Here is a 13,515-nt window from a genome sequence, read left to right as displayed (position 1 = left end):
ATTAAAGAACATATCAACAACATTGAGAAGAAATTTGAGGCCCACAGTGTCTCCAACCATTACAAAAATGTCCATAACGGGGACCCAAGCACACTTCACTTTCATGCTATTAAAAAAATAAACAAACCCTGGAGGGGAGGAGACTATATAAAGATTATGTCGCAAGAAGAAGCAAAATGGATTCATGAACTCAAGACGCTTAAACCAAGAGGATTGAACATCGACTTTGAATTCTCATATTTCCTAAAAGATTAAGATAAGAGGGCCCAAAGTAGTATTTATGAGCATCATCAGTACGGAAATTTTAATTTGGGAGATAAGGGACACATTAGAGGTCACTACTTACATACCACCCTGCCACCGCCCAACCACTTCCGAACTTGGAAGCAAAACAGGGTAGGGCCTGACAAGTAATGTGATGGGAGACCTCACATGAACATCAGGTTATGTAGTTCAACCTCAATATGATGTCATTTGCTCCCTTAATGTGGAAGTACGATGCCAGAAGACAATCATCATGTAAGGGCCCGAAGAACAATAATTTAACTTCATCAATAAATTAACTTTATCAAGAAGAAAAAGGATGAACTAAATCATTTAGAAACAATTAATTAATAGAGAATCCATTAAAAGAGAAAAATACTTATTATAAATAGAAACATTAATACTTTACCACGTCCATATAAGGAATTTTATAATTCATAACACCGCTTATCTGTATTATTGCAATTCTTTTACCTTCCATGTTCCAACTTACCCTATTAGATCTTAGTGCTAAATATTCCCTTTAAACTCTCATTTCAATTTCATCTTTATTGTAATATAGATTTACAAATTGTAACCAACTTTGTATCTATATGAAACATTTTTCAGCCTCACTGTGGAATACACTTATTTCAAGTTTCTTATGTTAATATAGCACAACTCACCACCGTCTATATGTTGCTGCAGTATGAGCAACGAAGGAGTTAAAAAGAAGAGGAGGAGCTGAAAGCCCTATATAAAGAAATCGCAAACAAAGGACACGCACACACAGCCCTGACGAAGCCCGCATTTTGATTGGACGGGCGAAACGCGTAGGAAACGCCCCCTGTATGGAACACTACCCAGAAGAGGGAAGCCGACGGTGACACAGAGGTGCACGCACACCGCCGGTAACATCCCTCTACAGCAGCTGAAGATTTCCATCTCCCCGGCTGCTACATCACAGGTCCCACCCAGGACGGGTCTCCAACATCTCCAACGGGACCCGGGGAGTAACCGCAAGGAGGCAAGATACGACACACCAGTAAGGAACGCTGACATTGTTTATACTGACAAGGAGGTAGGAGGTGCATGCACCGATCAACGTTTTTAAAAGTCTTTGGAAAATGAACTTTTCTATGATTTTTCCCATGACTATATACAGCAAGGATTCATGAGACACCTATTCAACTAAGATTTCACTATCTACAACCCTTTTCATTAAAAGACATTCCTGGATCTTTTATACAGTTGCTGCTACCAGCCTGGACTATATTAACTATATTCACGTTACTTACCATACCTGTTATTTATGTAAGATGAACAGATGAATGTTTCATTATTATATGTTTTAATATCCACCTGTTATTATTTATTATTGTGATATACCCACCTATTAAGGGTAACAATACACCATTGGTAATATAGAAATTCTGGTTCCAATAGGAACAACAGAATATTACCATTTTATTCAATGGTCATATTATCTTTTTGTTTTACATTTTAATCCTTGTCTTGCCAGGACCATCTTTTAACATATATGTCGTTTTCAATAAATATTTTTGTTATGCCATTTTATACACTAATATCTTTATTCTATTTTGCGCCCTGTACGATCCATATTATCTATTCCAAGTTAGTGGTACAGGAAAGCCACAGGTATTTGAGGCAGCACTAGGATATAGATAATTATTTATTATATTTATAAGTATACCATATAAGCTTATTGTTAAAGAGCGCACCGGACCACTTACATACTTTCTCTAAACCACAGTAAATAACTCAGGCACAAGAAATAGTGTCCATTAGGTAAATATATATAGCTAATAATGCCACTTATAGTTATATAAATACCTAATAATGCCCCTGTTAGATATATAAATAATAATAGTGCTCTGGTTAGGTATAAAAATAATAATAAATAGTGTAAGCCCCCATTAGATATATAATTTATAGTAATGCCCCAATTGGAAATATAAATAAAAATAATGCCTCCATTAGGTATATACATAAATTAACTAATTATGTCCCTGGTAGGTATAATAATAACTATTAATTCCCCTGTTAAATTTATAAATGCCTAATAGTGCTCTAGTTAAGTGTATTGATATTATTGCTCTCATTAGGTATATAAATAAATATAGTGAATCCTTATCTATGCAATTAATAATGTGTTTCTGTGTATAAAAAAAGCTAATTATTATTGCTGCCTTTTTTAATATATTTTATTAAGGTATGCAGACGGGAAACCGGCTGCCTTAATACCGACAACCGGCTTCCCGGCTTCTTTATCCCGGCATGGGATAAATGACCGGCGTCTATATATAGACGCCTGTCATTTACCCGACGCCAGGAGACCGGCGCCCGGCATCCCGATCGAAGGGATGCCGGGCGCCGCGAGCAGACAGCCGTGGAAGGGGGAGGGTTAGGTTTAGGGCACCCGGGGGGGACTTAGGGTTAGGCACCCCCCGGGAGAGTTAGGGTTAGGCTAGGGGGAGGGAGGGTTAGGGTTAAGCACCCCGGGGGGAGGTTAGGGTTAGGCACCCCCCCGGGGGACTTAGGTTTAGGCAGCGGGGAAGGGGGGGTAGAGTTAGGCACTTAGAGGGGGGTTTAGGGTTAGGCACTTAGGGGGGAGGTTAGGGTAATGCACCCCTAAGGAGGGTTAGGGTTAGGGGGTTAGGTTAGGTTAGTTTATACTTACCTTAGGGACGATTGGGATTTCCAGCGCTGTCGGGCTTCCGCTGCCGGGCTCTGCTGATCTGTCGGGCTGCCACTGCCGGGAATCAAACTGCCGGCCATGCGGCAGCCGGGATTCCATACCAATTCCTTTTATTATTATTTTGTCACACTACCATTCTTCTATCAACTGACGCGTAAAAGGCATATTATAGGATAGACTGAACATTCATGAATTCTGTGCTTTGAAACATGAGTTTAGGATAGGGGTGGGCAATAAGTGGCCCCCCAGCTGTTGTAGAACTAGACATCCCAGCATGCCCTGCCACAGTTTTGCCATTTGGCCATGCTAATTGTATTGTGGTATTATATGATTTCCCCACTGCCAGAGTCAGGGTTAATGGCACCCTGCTGGATCTGTTTCTTATTAGGAATGGGTACCAGACACGGCTGCCCTTTACCACCCTTGATTTTTGTGTGCATGGAGCATTATGAAGATCCATCAGAGCGAATCCTGACATATCAGGGATTACAGCCTGTTGGGACAAAAACAAATTGGCACTTTTTGCTGACGCTTTTATTGGCTACCATATCTCATCCTGTCACATCCCTCCTACACTTAATGAGTGAAGTCTAGAATTTGGACGGCTGTCCAATTGTAAAATACATTTTTCAAAATCCATGACTCTTCACATCATTCTCTTCCTCTACTATCACTGGACTCAAATAGACATTCCTATTTACTTGGCACTCATCTCACATAGTGTAGACTATTTAGATATTAAAATTACTAGGGAATCATCTAAATGATTCCTCAGGAATGTTGTACCTTTAAATGCCCTGCTCCTGGAGAATTAAGTAAAAATGAACACTCTTCCAAAACTGCCATATGTCCAGACATAGCCAATACAAGTCCTCAATTCCAGATTCCATTCTGTACAAACTCTGATATGGAAATTGTATAATCCAGGAAATCTCCTAGAATTAGACAAGACATTTTTTCTCAGCCTAAACACTTAGGGCAGTGGTTCCCAAACTTTTTTGAATCACGGCGCCCTAGAGTATCAGTATTGTTTCACGTCACCCCTAAGCCAATAGTTTGTTATTGAGAAACTTAGCAAAAAATTTAGTATGTAGTAAAGTGAATTAAATTGTGCTTCCCTGTCATCCTTAGGTTCAGTTATGTGGTGGCGGTGGACAGGTTTGCACTTATGTTTTTTTCACATATTTACATTTCATTGACCATAAATAATTTGATTTGGTGCTGGACCATTGACCTGAGGCACCCCTGCAAGTGTCCGTAGGCACCCCAGGGTTCCGCAGCGCACAGTTTGGGAACCACTGACTTAGGGGGCTTTCAACTGCCAGATATCAAGAATTATACCAAGCTATTACTGTATATCGAAGAGAATCTTGTCTTGGGCTAGGGTCTCCAATAGAAGAATCCTCTTTAAAACAAGACTCCAAAATAGTCCACTGCCTCATTTAAGCAACACCAAAGAATTATCCAACGATTGCTCCAATGCTTTCAGGTTGAAACCTTATGCGAAACTTACCACACATTTTCTCCACTTTTGGTCCACACACTTTTTCTTAAGTAAATTCCAGTTTTATCCTGGGATTTGACCACTGACACAGTTTGGGGTTTGGTCCTAGGCAGGTGTTTTCATGGTTGGACAGCTGGAGACCTCAATGGGTATGTATCAGTTCTCAGAGATCCAATCAAAATGGAGTATACCTCAAACTATCTCCACGTAAAATCTGCAGAGGTCCCTTCCATCCTTTACCAAAGCCTTATGATTTTCAGAAAACGACTGGCATAGAATTTTCCCGTAAACCTTTTCTAGTTATATTTGTGTAATGTAAACTTCTAACATGCTGGTACACTTCATTTTTCTATAAGATCTTTGCCTTTGCTGGAGATGCAGGAAAGATTCCAGATTCACCAATGGATAAGCAATGCTTTGAGGTTAAATTAGGCCAACTGCTAATAGGACTGTGTGACTATCTGATTCTTGGAACCGGTAACTTTTTGCTGCTTATGGTAGTATATGGACATGTACTAACAAGAGAGCCAATATCTGATGCCCATTAAGATATTATGTAACTTTAATAGAAAACAGGTCCATTGAGACTGCGTTCGATTTTTATATGGTCTAACTCAGGGCTCGAAGTGAGGCGGTATACAGCAGTATACCATACCGCCACTTAAGCTTGTATTTCAACTCCCGCTTGGCAGTTGGCGCTGGGAGTAAAGAGCAGCTGCTGGAGAAACACATCTCTTAGCAGTGCTGGCTTGACCGAACAGCCGGAGACTGGTCCCGACTCCCGAAACCAGAACAGATGCGGCCTCAGTACTGCACAAACCTGGCGCTGGTCATGAACAAATCACAGACCAGCAGCCAATAAAAAATAAAAGCCAATCACGGCTTACGGATCAGCAGCCAATAAGAAGCAGCCAAGTGGCTGCATCTGATTGGCTGCTGATCCATGCTGTGATTGCTTCACAGCCAACGCCAAGTCCAAAAGCCTGGAGTGGATGCTGAGCTGCCTGCGGAACCCCACTGCCAGCCAGGGGGACAGGAGGAGTAATCGGAGAAGCCGGACTCTGCCAGCGCCAACTCCACACATGGGATGAGAGGTACTGTCGGTGAGAGAAGTAGTAGCAGGTAAGTAGTGTGAGGTGCTGGGGGTGGGTGGACGGAAGTGGGCAGTGTGAGGTGCAGGGGGTGTGAAGGGAAGCGGGCAGTGTGAGGTGCAGGGCTTTGGAGAGGGAAGATGGTAGTGTGAGGTGCAGGAGGCAGGTGGAGGTAAGTAGGCAGTGTGAGCTAAGCAGGTAGTGTGAGGTCCGTAAGGCATGGAGGGGGGGGCGGTTCAACAAAACTTTCCATACCCCCACTTCGAGCACTGGTCTAATTTATTATTAACGTGTGACTTTTATTGGGAACATAGTTTTATGTGTTAATAAATGTTGGAATTTTAACATAAACCGTCCATTTGTATTTAGTGTGATATAGCACTGGTTCTATTTTTGTTTATTTGTTATCCAGGCACAAAGTTACTTGCACTGTTCTTTGCTTTGCTCCCATCTCTGAATCAGCACCACTATGTGACGCCTTAAAAATAAAAGATAAAAATAATAATAAAAATAAACAGATTGTGTAATGAAATAGCAGAAGGTCAGAACTGCCATTTGACCCTATTGTATAATTCTGCGTGTTCTAGTGTCCACAAATATTCCTGAGACATTGGCTTTAAGTATATCTATTTTTACAAGTGTTCCTAACCATTGAGTTTAGTGTCACCATATCCATTACTGCTGTTACTGGCATTTCTAGGACATTCATGGTACAGTGGGTAAATCCATTGTGGAAGCCTACATTTTACTGATGTTAAAAATTTTTAATGAACACCAGTGGGTACCTAGCTTATCTCGTATAGCAAAGCTACATGTATCCAGCATTAATCTGGGAGAGTAGTGCAATAAATAATATGTTAGTATATGTGTAAGGGACAAAGGTCAGACACTAAGGAGAGTCCATTCCCTGCAGGTATAGCACATGTCCTGTAAGCTGGAGGAGAGAAAAAGAAATCACAGAGATCATCAATCACTATAGCAAACATATGCCACTTTCCAGCAGATTGGATTTTAATGCACCCTAAAGTGTGAAGGAGGAGCATTTTCCATATGAAACATGAACAAACCCATTATCAGTGTGTTAGAGCCCTTAGCGCACATCCAGATAAACAATTTATTTAGTGTACCTGAGACATTATTACTGAATCAATGCTCCTACGTAGGTCTGGCAAATTCCATTTATTCCATTGAGAAACCAAATATAAATGCAGATGAGTATTTTCCTTTACAAGACACTGTAGAGGTGTGGAGGATGTCCTGCCTCACTTAGTATACTTCTGGACATAGCGGCAGAGAAAACAATGCTAAACAACTTTTTTTTCTTAAATGGAAAAAGGAGGATCCATCTGGACAGAACCTTAGGGTTAGAGCACAGGTCATCACTGAAGCAATGTTATAGGTCTTTTATATGTTGGCAAGGTAGCTGTAGATGGACTTCTGAGGAACCAACTCTGCCTATACTGTAAGGGGCATATTTATCACAATCTGCATCCCAGAGGTGGATAGAATGTGATAAATTCACCAAAATTCGCTATGCAATATTTGAATACAACGCAAGAATGTATCAAATATCACATGCAGGGACAAAGCTTTGTGTCTGTGAATCCACTCCAAGCACTTCTCAGGGTATTTTTTGCAACAAAGTACCCCGAGACTGTGCTACGGCTACCCCTCGGCTGCTCCTCCCCCCACCCCCTCCGCCTGCCCTCTCCTTCTGGATCGCCATCTCGGATCCCATTCGAAAATAAGTCAAGTAAAACTTACTCGCTGCAGGGGGTGCTGGGAGGGATCCGATTGGATCTCTCTATCAGCACTCTGCGGAAAGAACCCCATAGCTTCTATGGGTAACGCTGTCAGGAAGATGGCGTTATGCATCGCACTCCGGGGCTTAGTGCATATGAGAAATGCGGTCAAACCCGCATTTACGGGATTTGACCGCATTTTTCCCATCGATGCATCTCGCCCTTGAAGTACTTTTTTATGAAAACTTCTTCAAAAGCTCTTTGATACATTTAAGTGATACTAAAAGAAAGGGAAAAGGGTGTGAAAACCCCTTGTCACATTATTTTAGTAAAAATAATATTGAGAAATATGTCCCTATATCTTTATTTGAATTGACTATAGTCTATCTCTTATCACTTCGGCTTAAGGGGCTAATTCTCTTCAGCGTGATGTTCAGATTTATGGCCATTACAGTAGCTATATGTAGAGCGAGCTAAAACAAGTAATATTTCCATTGCCTGCATATCCAGCAACATATTATCACCCCATGTTCTTAATTGAATTGGCATCTGACTGTCTTATGTTTACTTACCTTTACTTTAAGGCACATTGTTATCAGCTTAACTGGTAGATGACTCTGTTTGTGCAGCCCTGATTAGATAAGCCGATCCAAATGACCGTTGGCCTGGGTGCACACACTAAGCAATTCTTGGGCTGGAAGGTCAGAAATCGGAAACCCGATTACTCTATAAAGTGTACCGAGTTTTACTTATACATGAGAACACTATAGATTTCTTGTAATTAATTTAACACTAGCAAACAGTGTACTTAATTAATAAACAGTAAATGAAGGGTACAGTTTTGGAAATCTATGTTGATTGCCATAACCTCTATTACTGGGACAGCTGCCCCTATTAGTCACAGCAGTCTGTAATGGAGGGTTTTCAGTAATAAGTGGGCTGTTTAGAAGCCTCCAGCTAGTTATAAGACCCAGTTCCAGATGAATGGTGAATGTTGCTACAGGCATTGCAATGGCAGAAACTGATTAATGAAATTGTAGCACTTAATAGACATTAGGTATGTTTCTGTGCTTACTTTTTTCTAAGGAATGAATAAATGAATGATTGAATAAACAAACATCTGCTTAATTAAATGTTACATTAATGCATGATCAATGTGTCTCACTGCTGGTGCACAAACTTGGGAATATCCTGTTACTGTAAGTCATGTATAATGCTTACACTATATTTGCATACATCTCTCTACATTCACAGGAAGAAACAACACTGGGCGGATGTGTGGTATTGTCTGAGGTCTGGGAAGTTACTACTTCCTAATAGGGGGTCTTGTACGACTTAGTGAACCAGCCACCACAAGTGAGGAACCTGATCTACAATGTTGCCATCACTGCTCTATATATATTTAATACAGGACTTCAGTACACTTATGGGTCTATTTACTAAGCAGTGTTAGGAGACAGAGTGAAAAGTGATGAGGTATCAGCCAATCAGGTCCCAACTGTCATTTTTCAAACACAGACTGTGAGATGGCAGTTGGGAGCTGATTGGCTGGCACCTTATCACTTTTCACTCTGTCTCCTAACACTGCTTAGTAAATAGACCCCTTAGTACTAAAAGCTAAAAGCAGCATGGAGATAGTTGTTTGAGTCTTAAGCTAGGTACATACCTGATAGTTATATCTGCAGATTGACTGATCTACAGATATATCTCCAGTCTATGCAGAACATATGTTCAGCACACAGACTGCCCGATTTGTCATGAACTGGGCATGTATTTACATGCTCCTGCCCAGTTCAGCTGGCAATACCGCCACCCATGCAGCAAGTATACAAACGGTTGGCTGACCTCCCGTACACACAGCACAATGCCCCAATATATCTGCAGATATATTGGGTATCGGTTGTGCAGCACAGCCGATAACATACAGTATGTCTGAGAACAAAGTCGTTCACAGACATATCGCTGGTACACACTGGCCGATGCACACACGAAATATGGGACATTCAATTGAACGGCTGATATGTCGGCCAGTGTGTACCCAGCTTTACACATGCCTTCCATATAGCACTGTCTATTTTTGGATATAACCTACTTCTGTATAAACTGTATACAATTGTATAAAATGTTAACAGTTTTTGTTCCCATTAAAATATTTACAATAAATAATGATAATTCCATTGCTATAACTGCATGTTTTATTATTAATTGTGCTTCAATTTGTGCTTTAGGTTCAACTTAACAGATGATTACACATTTCTAAAGGTCAAGGGGCTTATTTATTAAGCTTTTTTTCATAAAATGATGTAGAAACTGCAGTTTCTGCTTAATATTATGAACTTTTGCTATTTACTAATAGCCTAATGCAGGAGATTCACAGGAATCTCCGACAGAGTGCTAATAAGCACTGCAGATAGCAGTCCTCATTATTATCATTGGGGGCTACAATCTGACCCCTATGTACTAAACTCCAAAAAGCGATGGTGTAAACTACTTTAAGCCTATGGAGGCTTACGAGCAGGAGAGAGATCTTCCTATTCCTCTCCCGCAGACTCCGGATGGCAGCAGGAGCCGATACTGTGCCGATGCGGTGTTGGCTTCCCCCGGAGAAGACTTCCACAAATGTGAAAGGCTTCCATGAAATGCCGGCGATATAACACACAGAGACTACGGTTACCGCAACCGCTGTCCCTGTGAATATCCCTTACATAGCGGGGATATTTTAATTAAAAATGAAAATACATAGTCATATAAAGCAATTGACATGCACAACCAGTTGTTTCAATACACTTCAACCATGTAACTGAAATAAATTTGTTACGCTCATCACACATTGAAGTGATAATAAAATATAATTTTTATAATGGCATTCAGTTTGTAACCCTAAAAAGACACAATTTGTCTGCTAAGACTACAAAAAGGCTTTGGAATATCCATAGAACAGAGAAGCCTATGGGCCTGATTCAGAGCCGGACGCTATTTGCGCTCGCTCGTTCAGGAAAAAGGGGTGGCTATTCAAATGAACCGTTCGCTCTTTGCGGTCTGTTCACGCCTCTAGGTCTGAACGAGCAAAACAAAACTTGCGGTCATTTTTTGGAAAACTACGCCCCCTGGCCGCTTGCATCCTATTTCATGTCCGCTATTTATTAGATTAATCGAGTATAGTGAGCGTATGAACTGCTCGCTATTCTTGTGGTTGGTTTTTCCTACCGCAATCTTGCGAGCAGTTCTGACTATAAAATAACCAAGTGACGTGGTCAATGACGCTGCTGTATTAATTATGCACACCCTTAAAACGCCCGTTTTGACCTTTAAGCACGCCTGCGTTCGGATCTCCACTCCCCGTTTTCAAGCACCTTCCCCCGTTACCACCCACATACGCCTCCTCCTATCACTCAAAATAGCAGGCATTCGCTATTTAGCGAACAAACGATTTTCGGCCGCACTGACTGGTTCGCGCATGCGTATTACGATCCGTACGCATGCGCAGTTGTGCAAACATCGCACGGAACGAACGAGCGGCCACTTATGAGCGGCTCTGAATCAGGCCCTATGTTCCCAGAGGGCAGCCATCTGGACTTGTTTATTTGTGTTTTCAACTTTCCTGTGTGGGATTCTCAGTGTCCTGTGCATCCTGGAGACAGGCAGCTCCCACAAAGCATGCTCTGCCTGCAAAGTGTGCACAGGGAGGAGTGAAATGCGAGGGAAGAAAGTGTTTTTCCCACTGTCATTTCTATTTATGCTCCGAAACTCTAATCCATATTCCATAATCTAAAGTCATTTATACTTTACTATATACTGAAGCTTGGTTTAGAAAATTTCAATTATTTTGCAACAAGAAAAAGAGAATAAGGACTGTATATTTATTAATATGTATGAACTTGTATAAACAAAGGCATCACTGAATACATAACATACTGTTCATATGATACTGGTACTGGACCCATATACAGAAATCTACACTTAACACAGTAACTGAAAATATATAGGATATGTTCTGTGTGCGTATGAGAATTAATACAGCAGGAAGAAATAGAGTGAAATATAAAATGTGAAACACTTGGAGAAGCGCCCCAACCATGCAGCTTCAGAGACCACACAATTTGCAAAGAGATCTACAAAATACACAAGTGTAACTAACAGATGACAAAGTATACACTTAATGTGTACCTTCTAGATACATGGAATATTTTTAAAGGGGCCTATGTTTTAATAATTGCTGCACTGCAGAGATTATTAACAGTCAGTACTGTGCCGGATATATTCATTTTGAAAGAAAATATACCCACTAATGTATGTTCTAAAGTTAACTTGCTTTTCGGAGTTTGGTACATAGGGGCCAGACCGTTGTCCCCATTGATAATAATGGGGACTGCGGTCTAGAGTGCTAATTATAATTATGTTGAATCTGCTGTTTCTGCATAATTTGATGAAAAATGGGCTTGATACATAGGCCCCAATCATGTTTGTACTGAAAATGTATTGTATAATTATTAGTATATTTCCTCCCTGACATACATCTGTGTTACTTACAAACAGTAAAATAGTGATAGAATTTTAGTTGACCTACCTTCTAAAGTAAAGTCCAGTAACACATATTCATATGCTGCGTCCGTCTTTGTTTCTACTTGTGGCCTTTTTAATGTTGAAAAGATTTTTCCAGGACTGCTGTCATCCGAATCCTCTAGCTTCCTCAGCCCACACCCCATGGCAAACTTGCTTTCAGTAAACTTAGACAAAAGAAACTACAGCTAGCAACACAGAATAAATCCTCGTCAGTGTAGCTTTACTCATATCCTATTTTTGAAAGAACCAGATTATGAGAACATTTTCTGGTCATCTTTAGAAGCATGGGTTTGCCCTATTTCCCATGCAGACTCTGTGGGAGAGCTCTTGAATTCAGCTACACAGACATTGAAAGAGTTTAGTGAAGACTTTTCATGCCACGTCAAATTACAGCCAGCCCCCTATGCTTTTTCCCTGCAGCAGACACCAATGGCTCTTTGTCCTTCCATGTGTCCTCCCCTTTTGGCTAGCAGTTGGGAAGGCAATTAAGAGCTGACATATAAGGGAGAACACTTTTTGCTAAGCTCCTCACATTTGGTACTATAAACGTCTCTTCTGCTAACAGAATAAAGATATTTACTTATACTTCATATAACTTATAAATCATTATACTTCATATAACTTATAAACTGTACTGTACATTTTATTCCGTTTCATTAATAAACCTCTAAAGAACTTTAAATGAAAGATGTACAGTACCACTCACGTGTATTCTGTGCCAGAGTAATTAATGTCAAATACACACAGGTATGAGAGAATACAAATTTGCTGTACACTTTTGAATATATAGGTGCCCACCTTGTGGCTGCTAGGGCACCTCCAATATTATTGCCCCCAATAACCATGCCTCTGTATGGCATTTTTCAGTCATATGAGTGACAGCTTTACAGGACTATTGAAATTAATTTAGATGAAAAGTCTATTAAGACATGTATCATTACTAAAATATTTTATTTTCAGAATTCCACTATTTTACACAACACTTTATAGAGAATATTTATCATTCACAACAGTCTCTGGGCTTGATGCAGCAAGAAACGCACGGATGCAGATGCACGCAATTGGCCGATAGCTGCGTCATGCGTATGCATCACAATGTGCGTGCGCGAACTAGCTACTGCGACTGGAACTACTATGCAGACCAAGATTACAGTGATTGACAGGAAGTGCCGTTTGTGGGTGGTGGTTGGGCAAATGCAGGCGTGCCTGTACGTTTGAACTGCGTTTTAGGGGCGTGCATATTTAAGCCCTTGCGGCGACATACGAAGCCTGTGGTCTAGTTGCACGCAGGAAGTGGCAGGAATCGTGCGTGGTCAGGTCAACCACTATTATGCTAATGTGTTAGATGGCTCTCGATGTTACTGATGTTTCCGCTGTCTTGCGTGGTATAACAGGACGCACAGTAAGGAAAGCGGCTGGTATTATGTAGTGCTGGGAGTAAGCTTGTTCTGTGTGCGTATGCAGGGGCGTAGGGAGAGCGGCTCCGGTGGAGCGCAAGGATAGAGGGCGTGCCGCAGCCTGACTGGCGCCGCGTGGCACCTACAGCCCGGCCGCCCATGGCTCACAGCTGTCAGACAGTGACAGCCTGAGCCGCGCGTGGTCTTCCTCATGCTGAAGTCCTGAACCAAGTGATGTGTGTGTAATGACGTCATA

At 41.2% G+C, this 13,515-nt stretch overlaps 1 protein-coding gene and 1 pseudogene across 2 annotated transcripts in view; one reads left to right on the top strand and one right to left on the bottom strand.

Moving 5' to 3' along the window:
• RFTN2 (raftlin family member 2) overlaps positions 1-12,194 on the bottom strand; it is an 80,832-nt gene extending 68,638 nt beyond the window's left edge. For both annotated transcript variants that reach the window (XM_088451046.1, XM_088451048.1), the window contains exon 1: positions 11,867-12,194. In XM_088451046.1, the coding sequence (XP_088307172.1) occupies positions 11,867-12,005 (139 nt within the window). In that variant the 5' untranslated portion in view covers positions 12,006-12,194. The remainder of the gene's footprint in view (positions 1-11,866) is intronic.
• On the top strand, positions 337-455 carry LOC148501017 (5S ribosomal RNA; annotated as a pseudogene).
• Positions 12,195-13,515: the final 1,321 nt, after the last annotated feature.

Source organism: Taudactylus pleione, unplaced genomic scaffold, assembly GCF_031769625.1.
Source record: "Taudactylus pleione unplaced genomic scaffold, aTauple2 ptg000536l, whole genome shotgun sequence".
NCBI classification, from domain to species: domain Eukaryota; kingdom Metazoa; phylum Chordata; class Amphibia; order Anura; family Myobatrachidae; genus Taudactylus; species Taudactylus pleione.
This window is presented reverse-complemented; position numbering and strand designations above follow the sequence as displayed.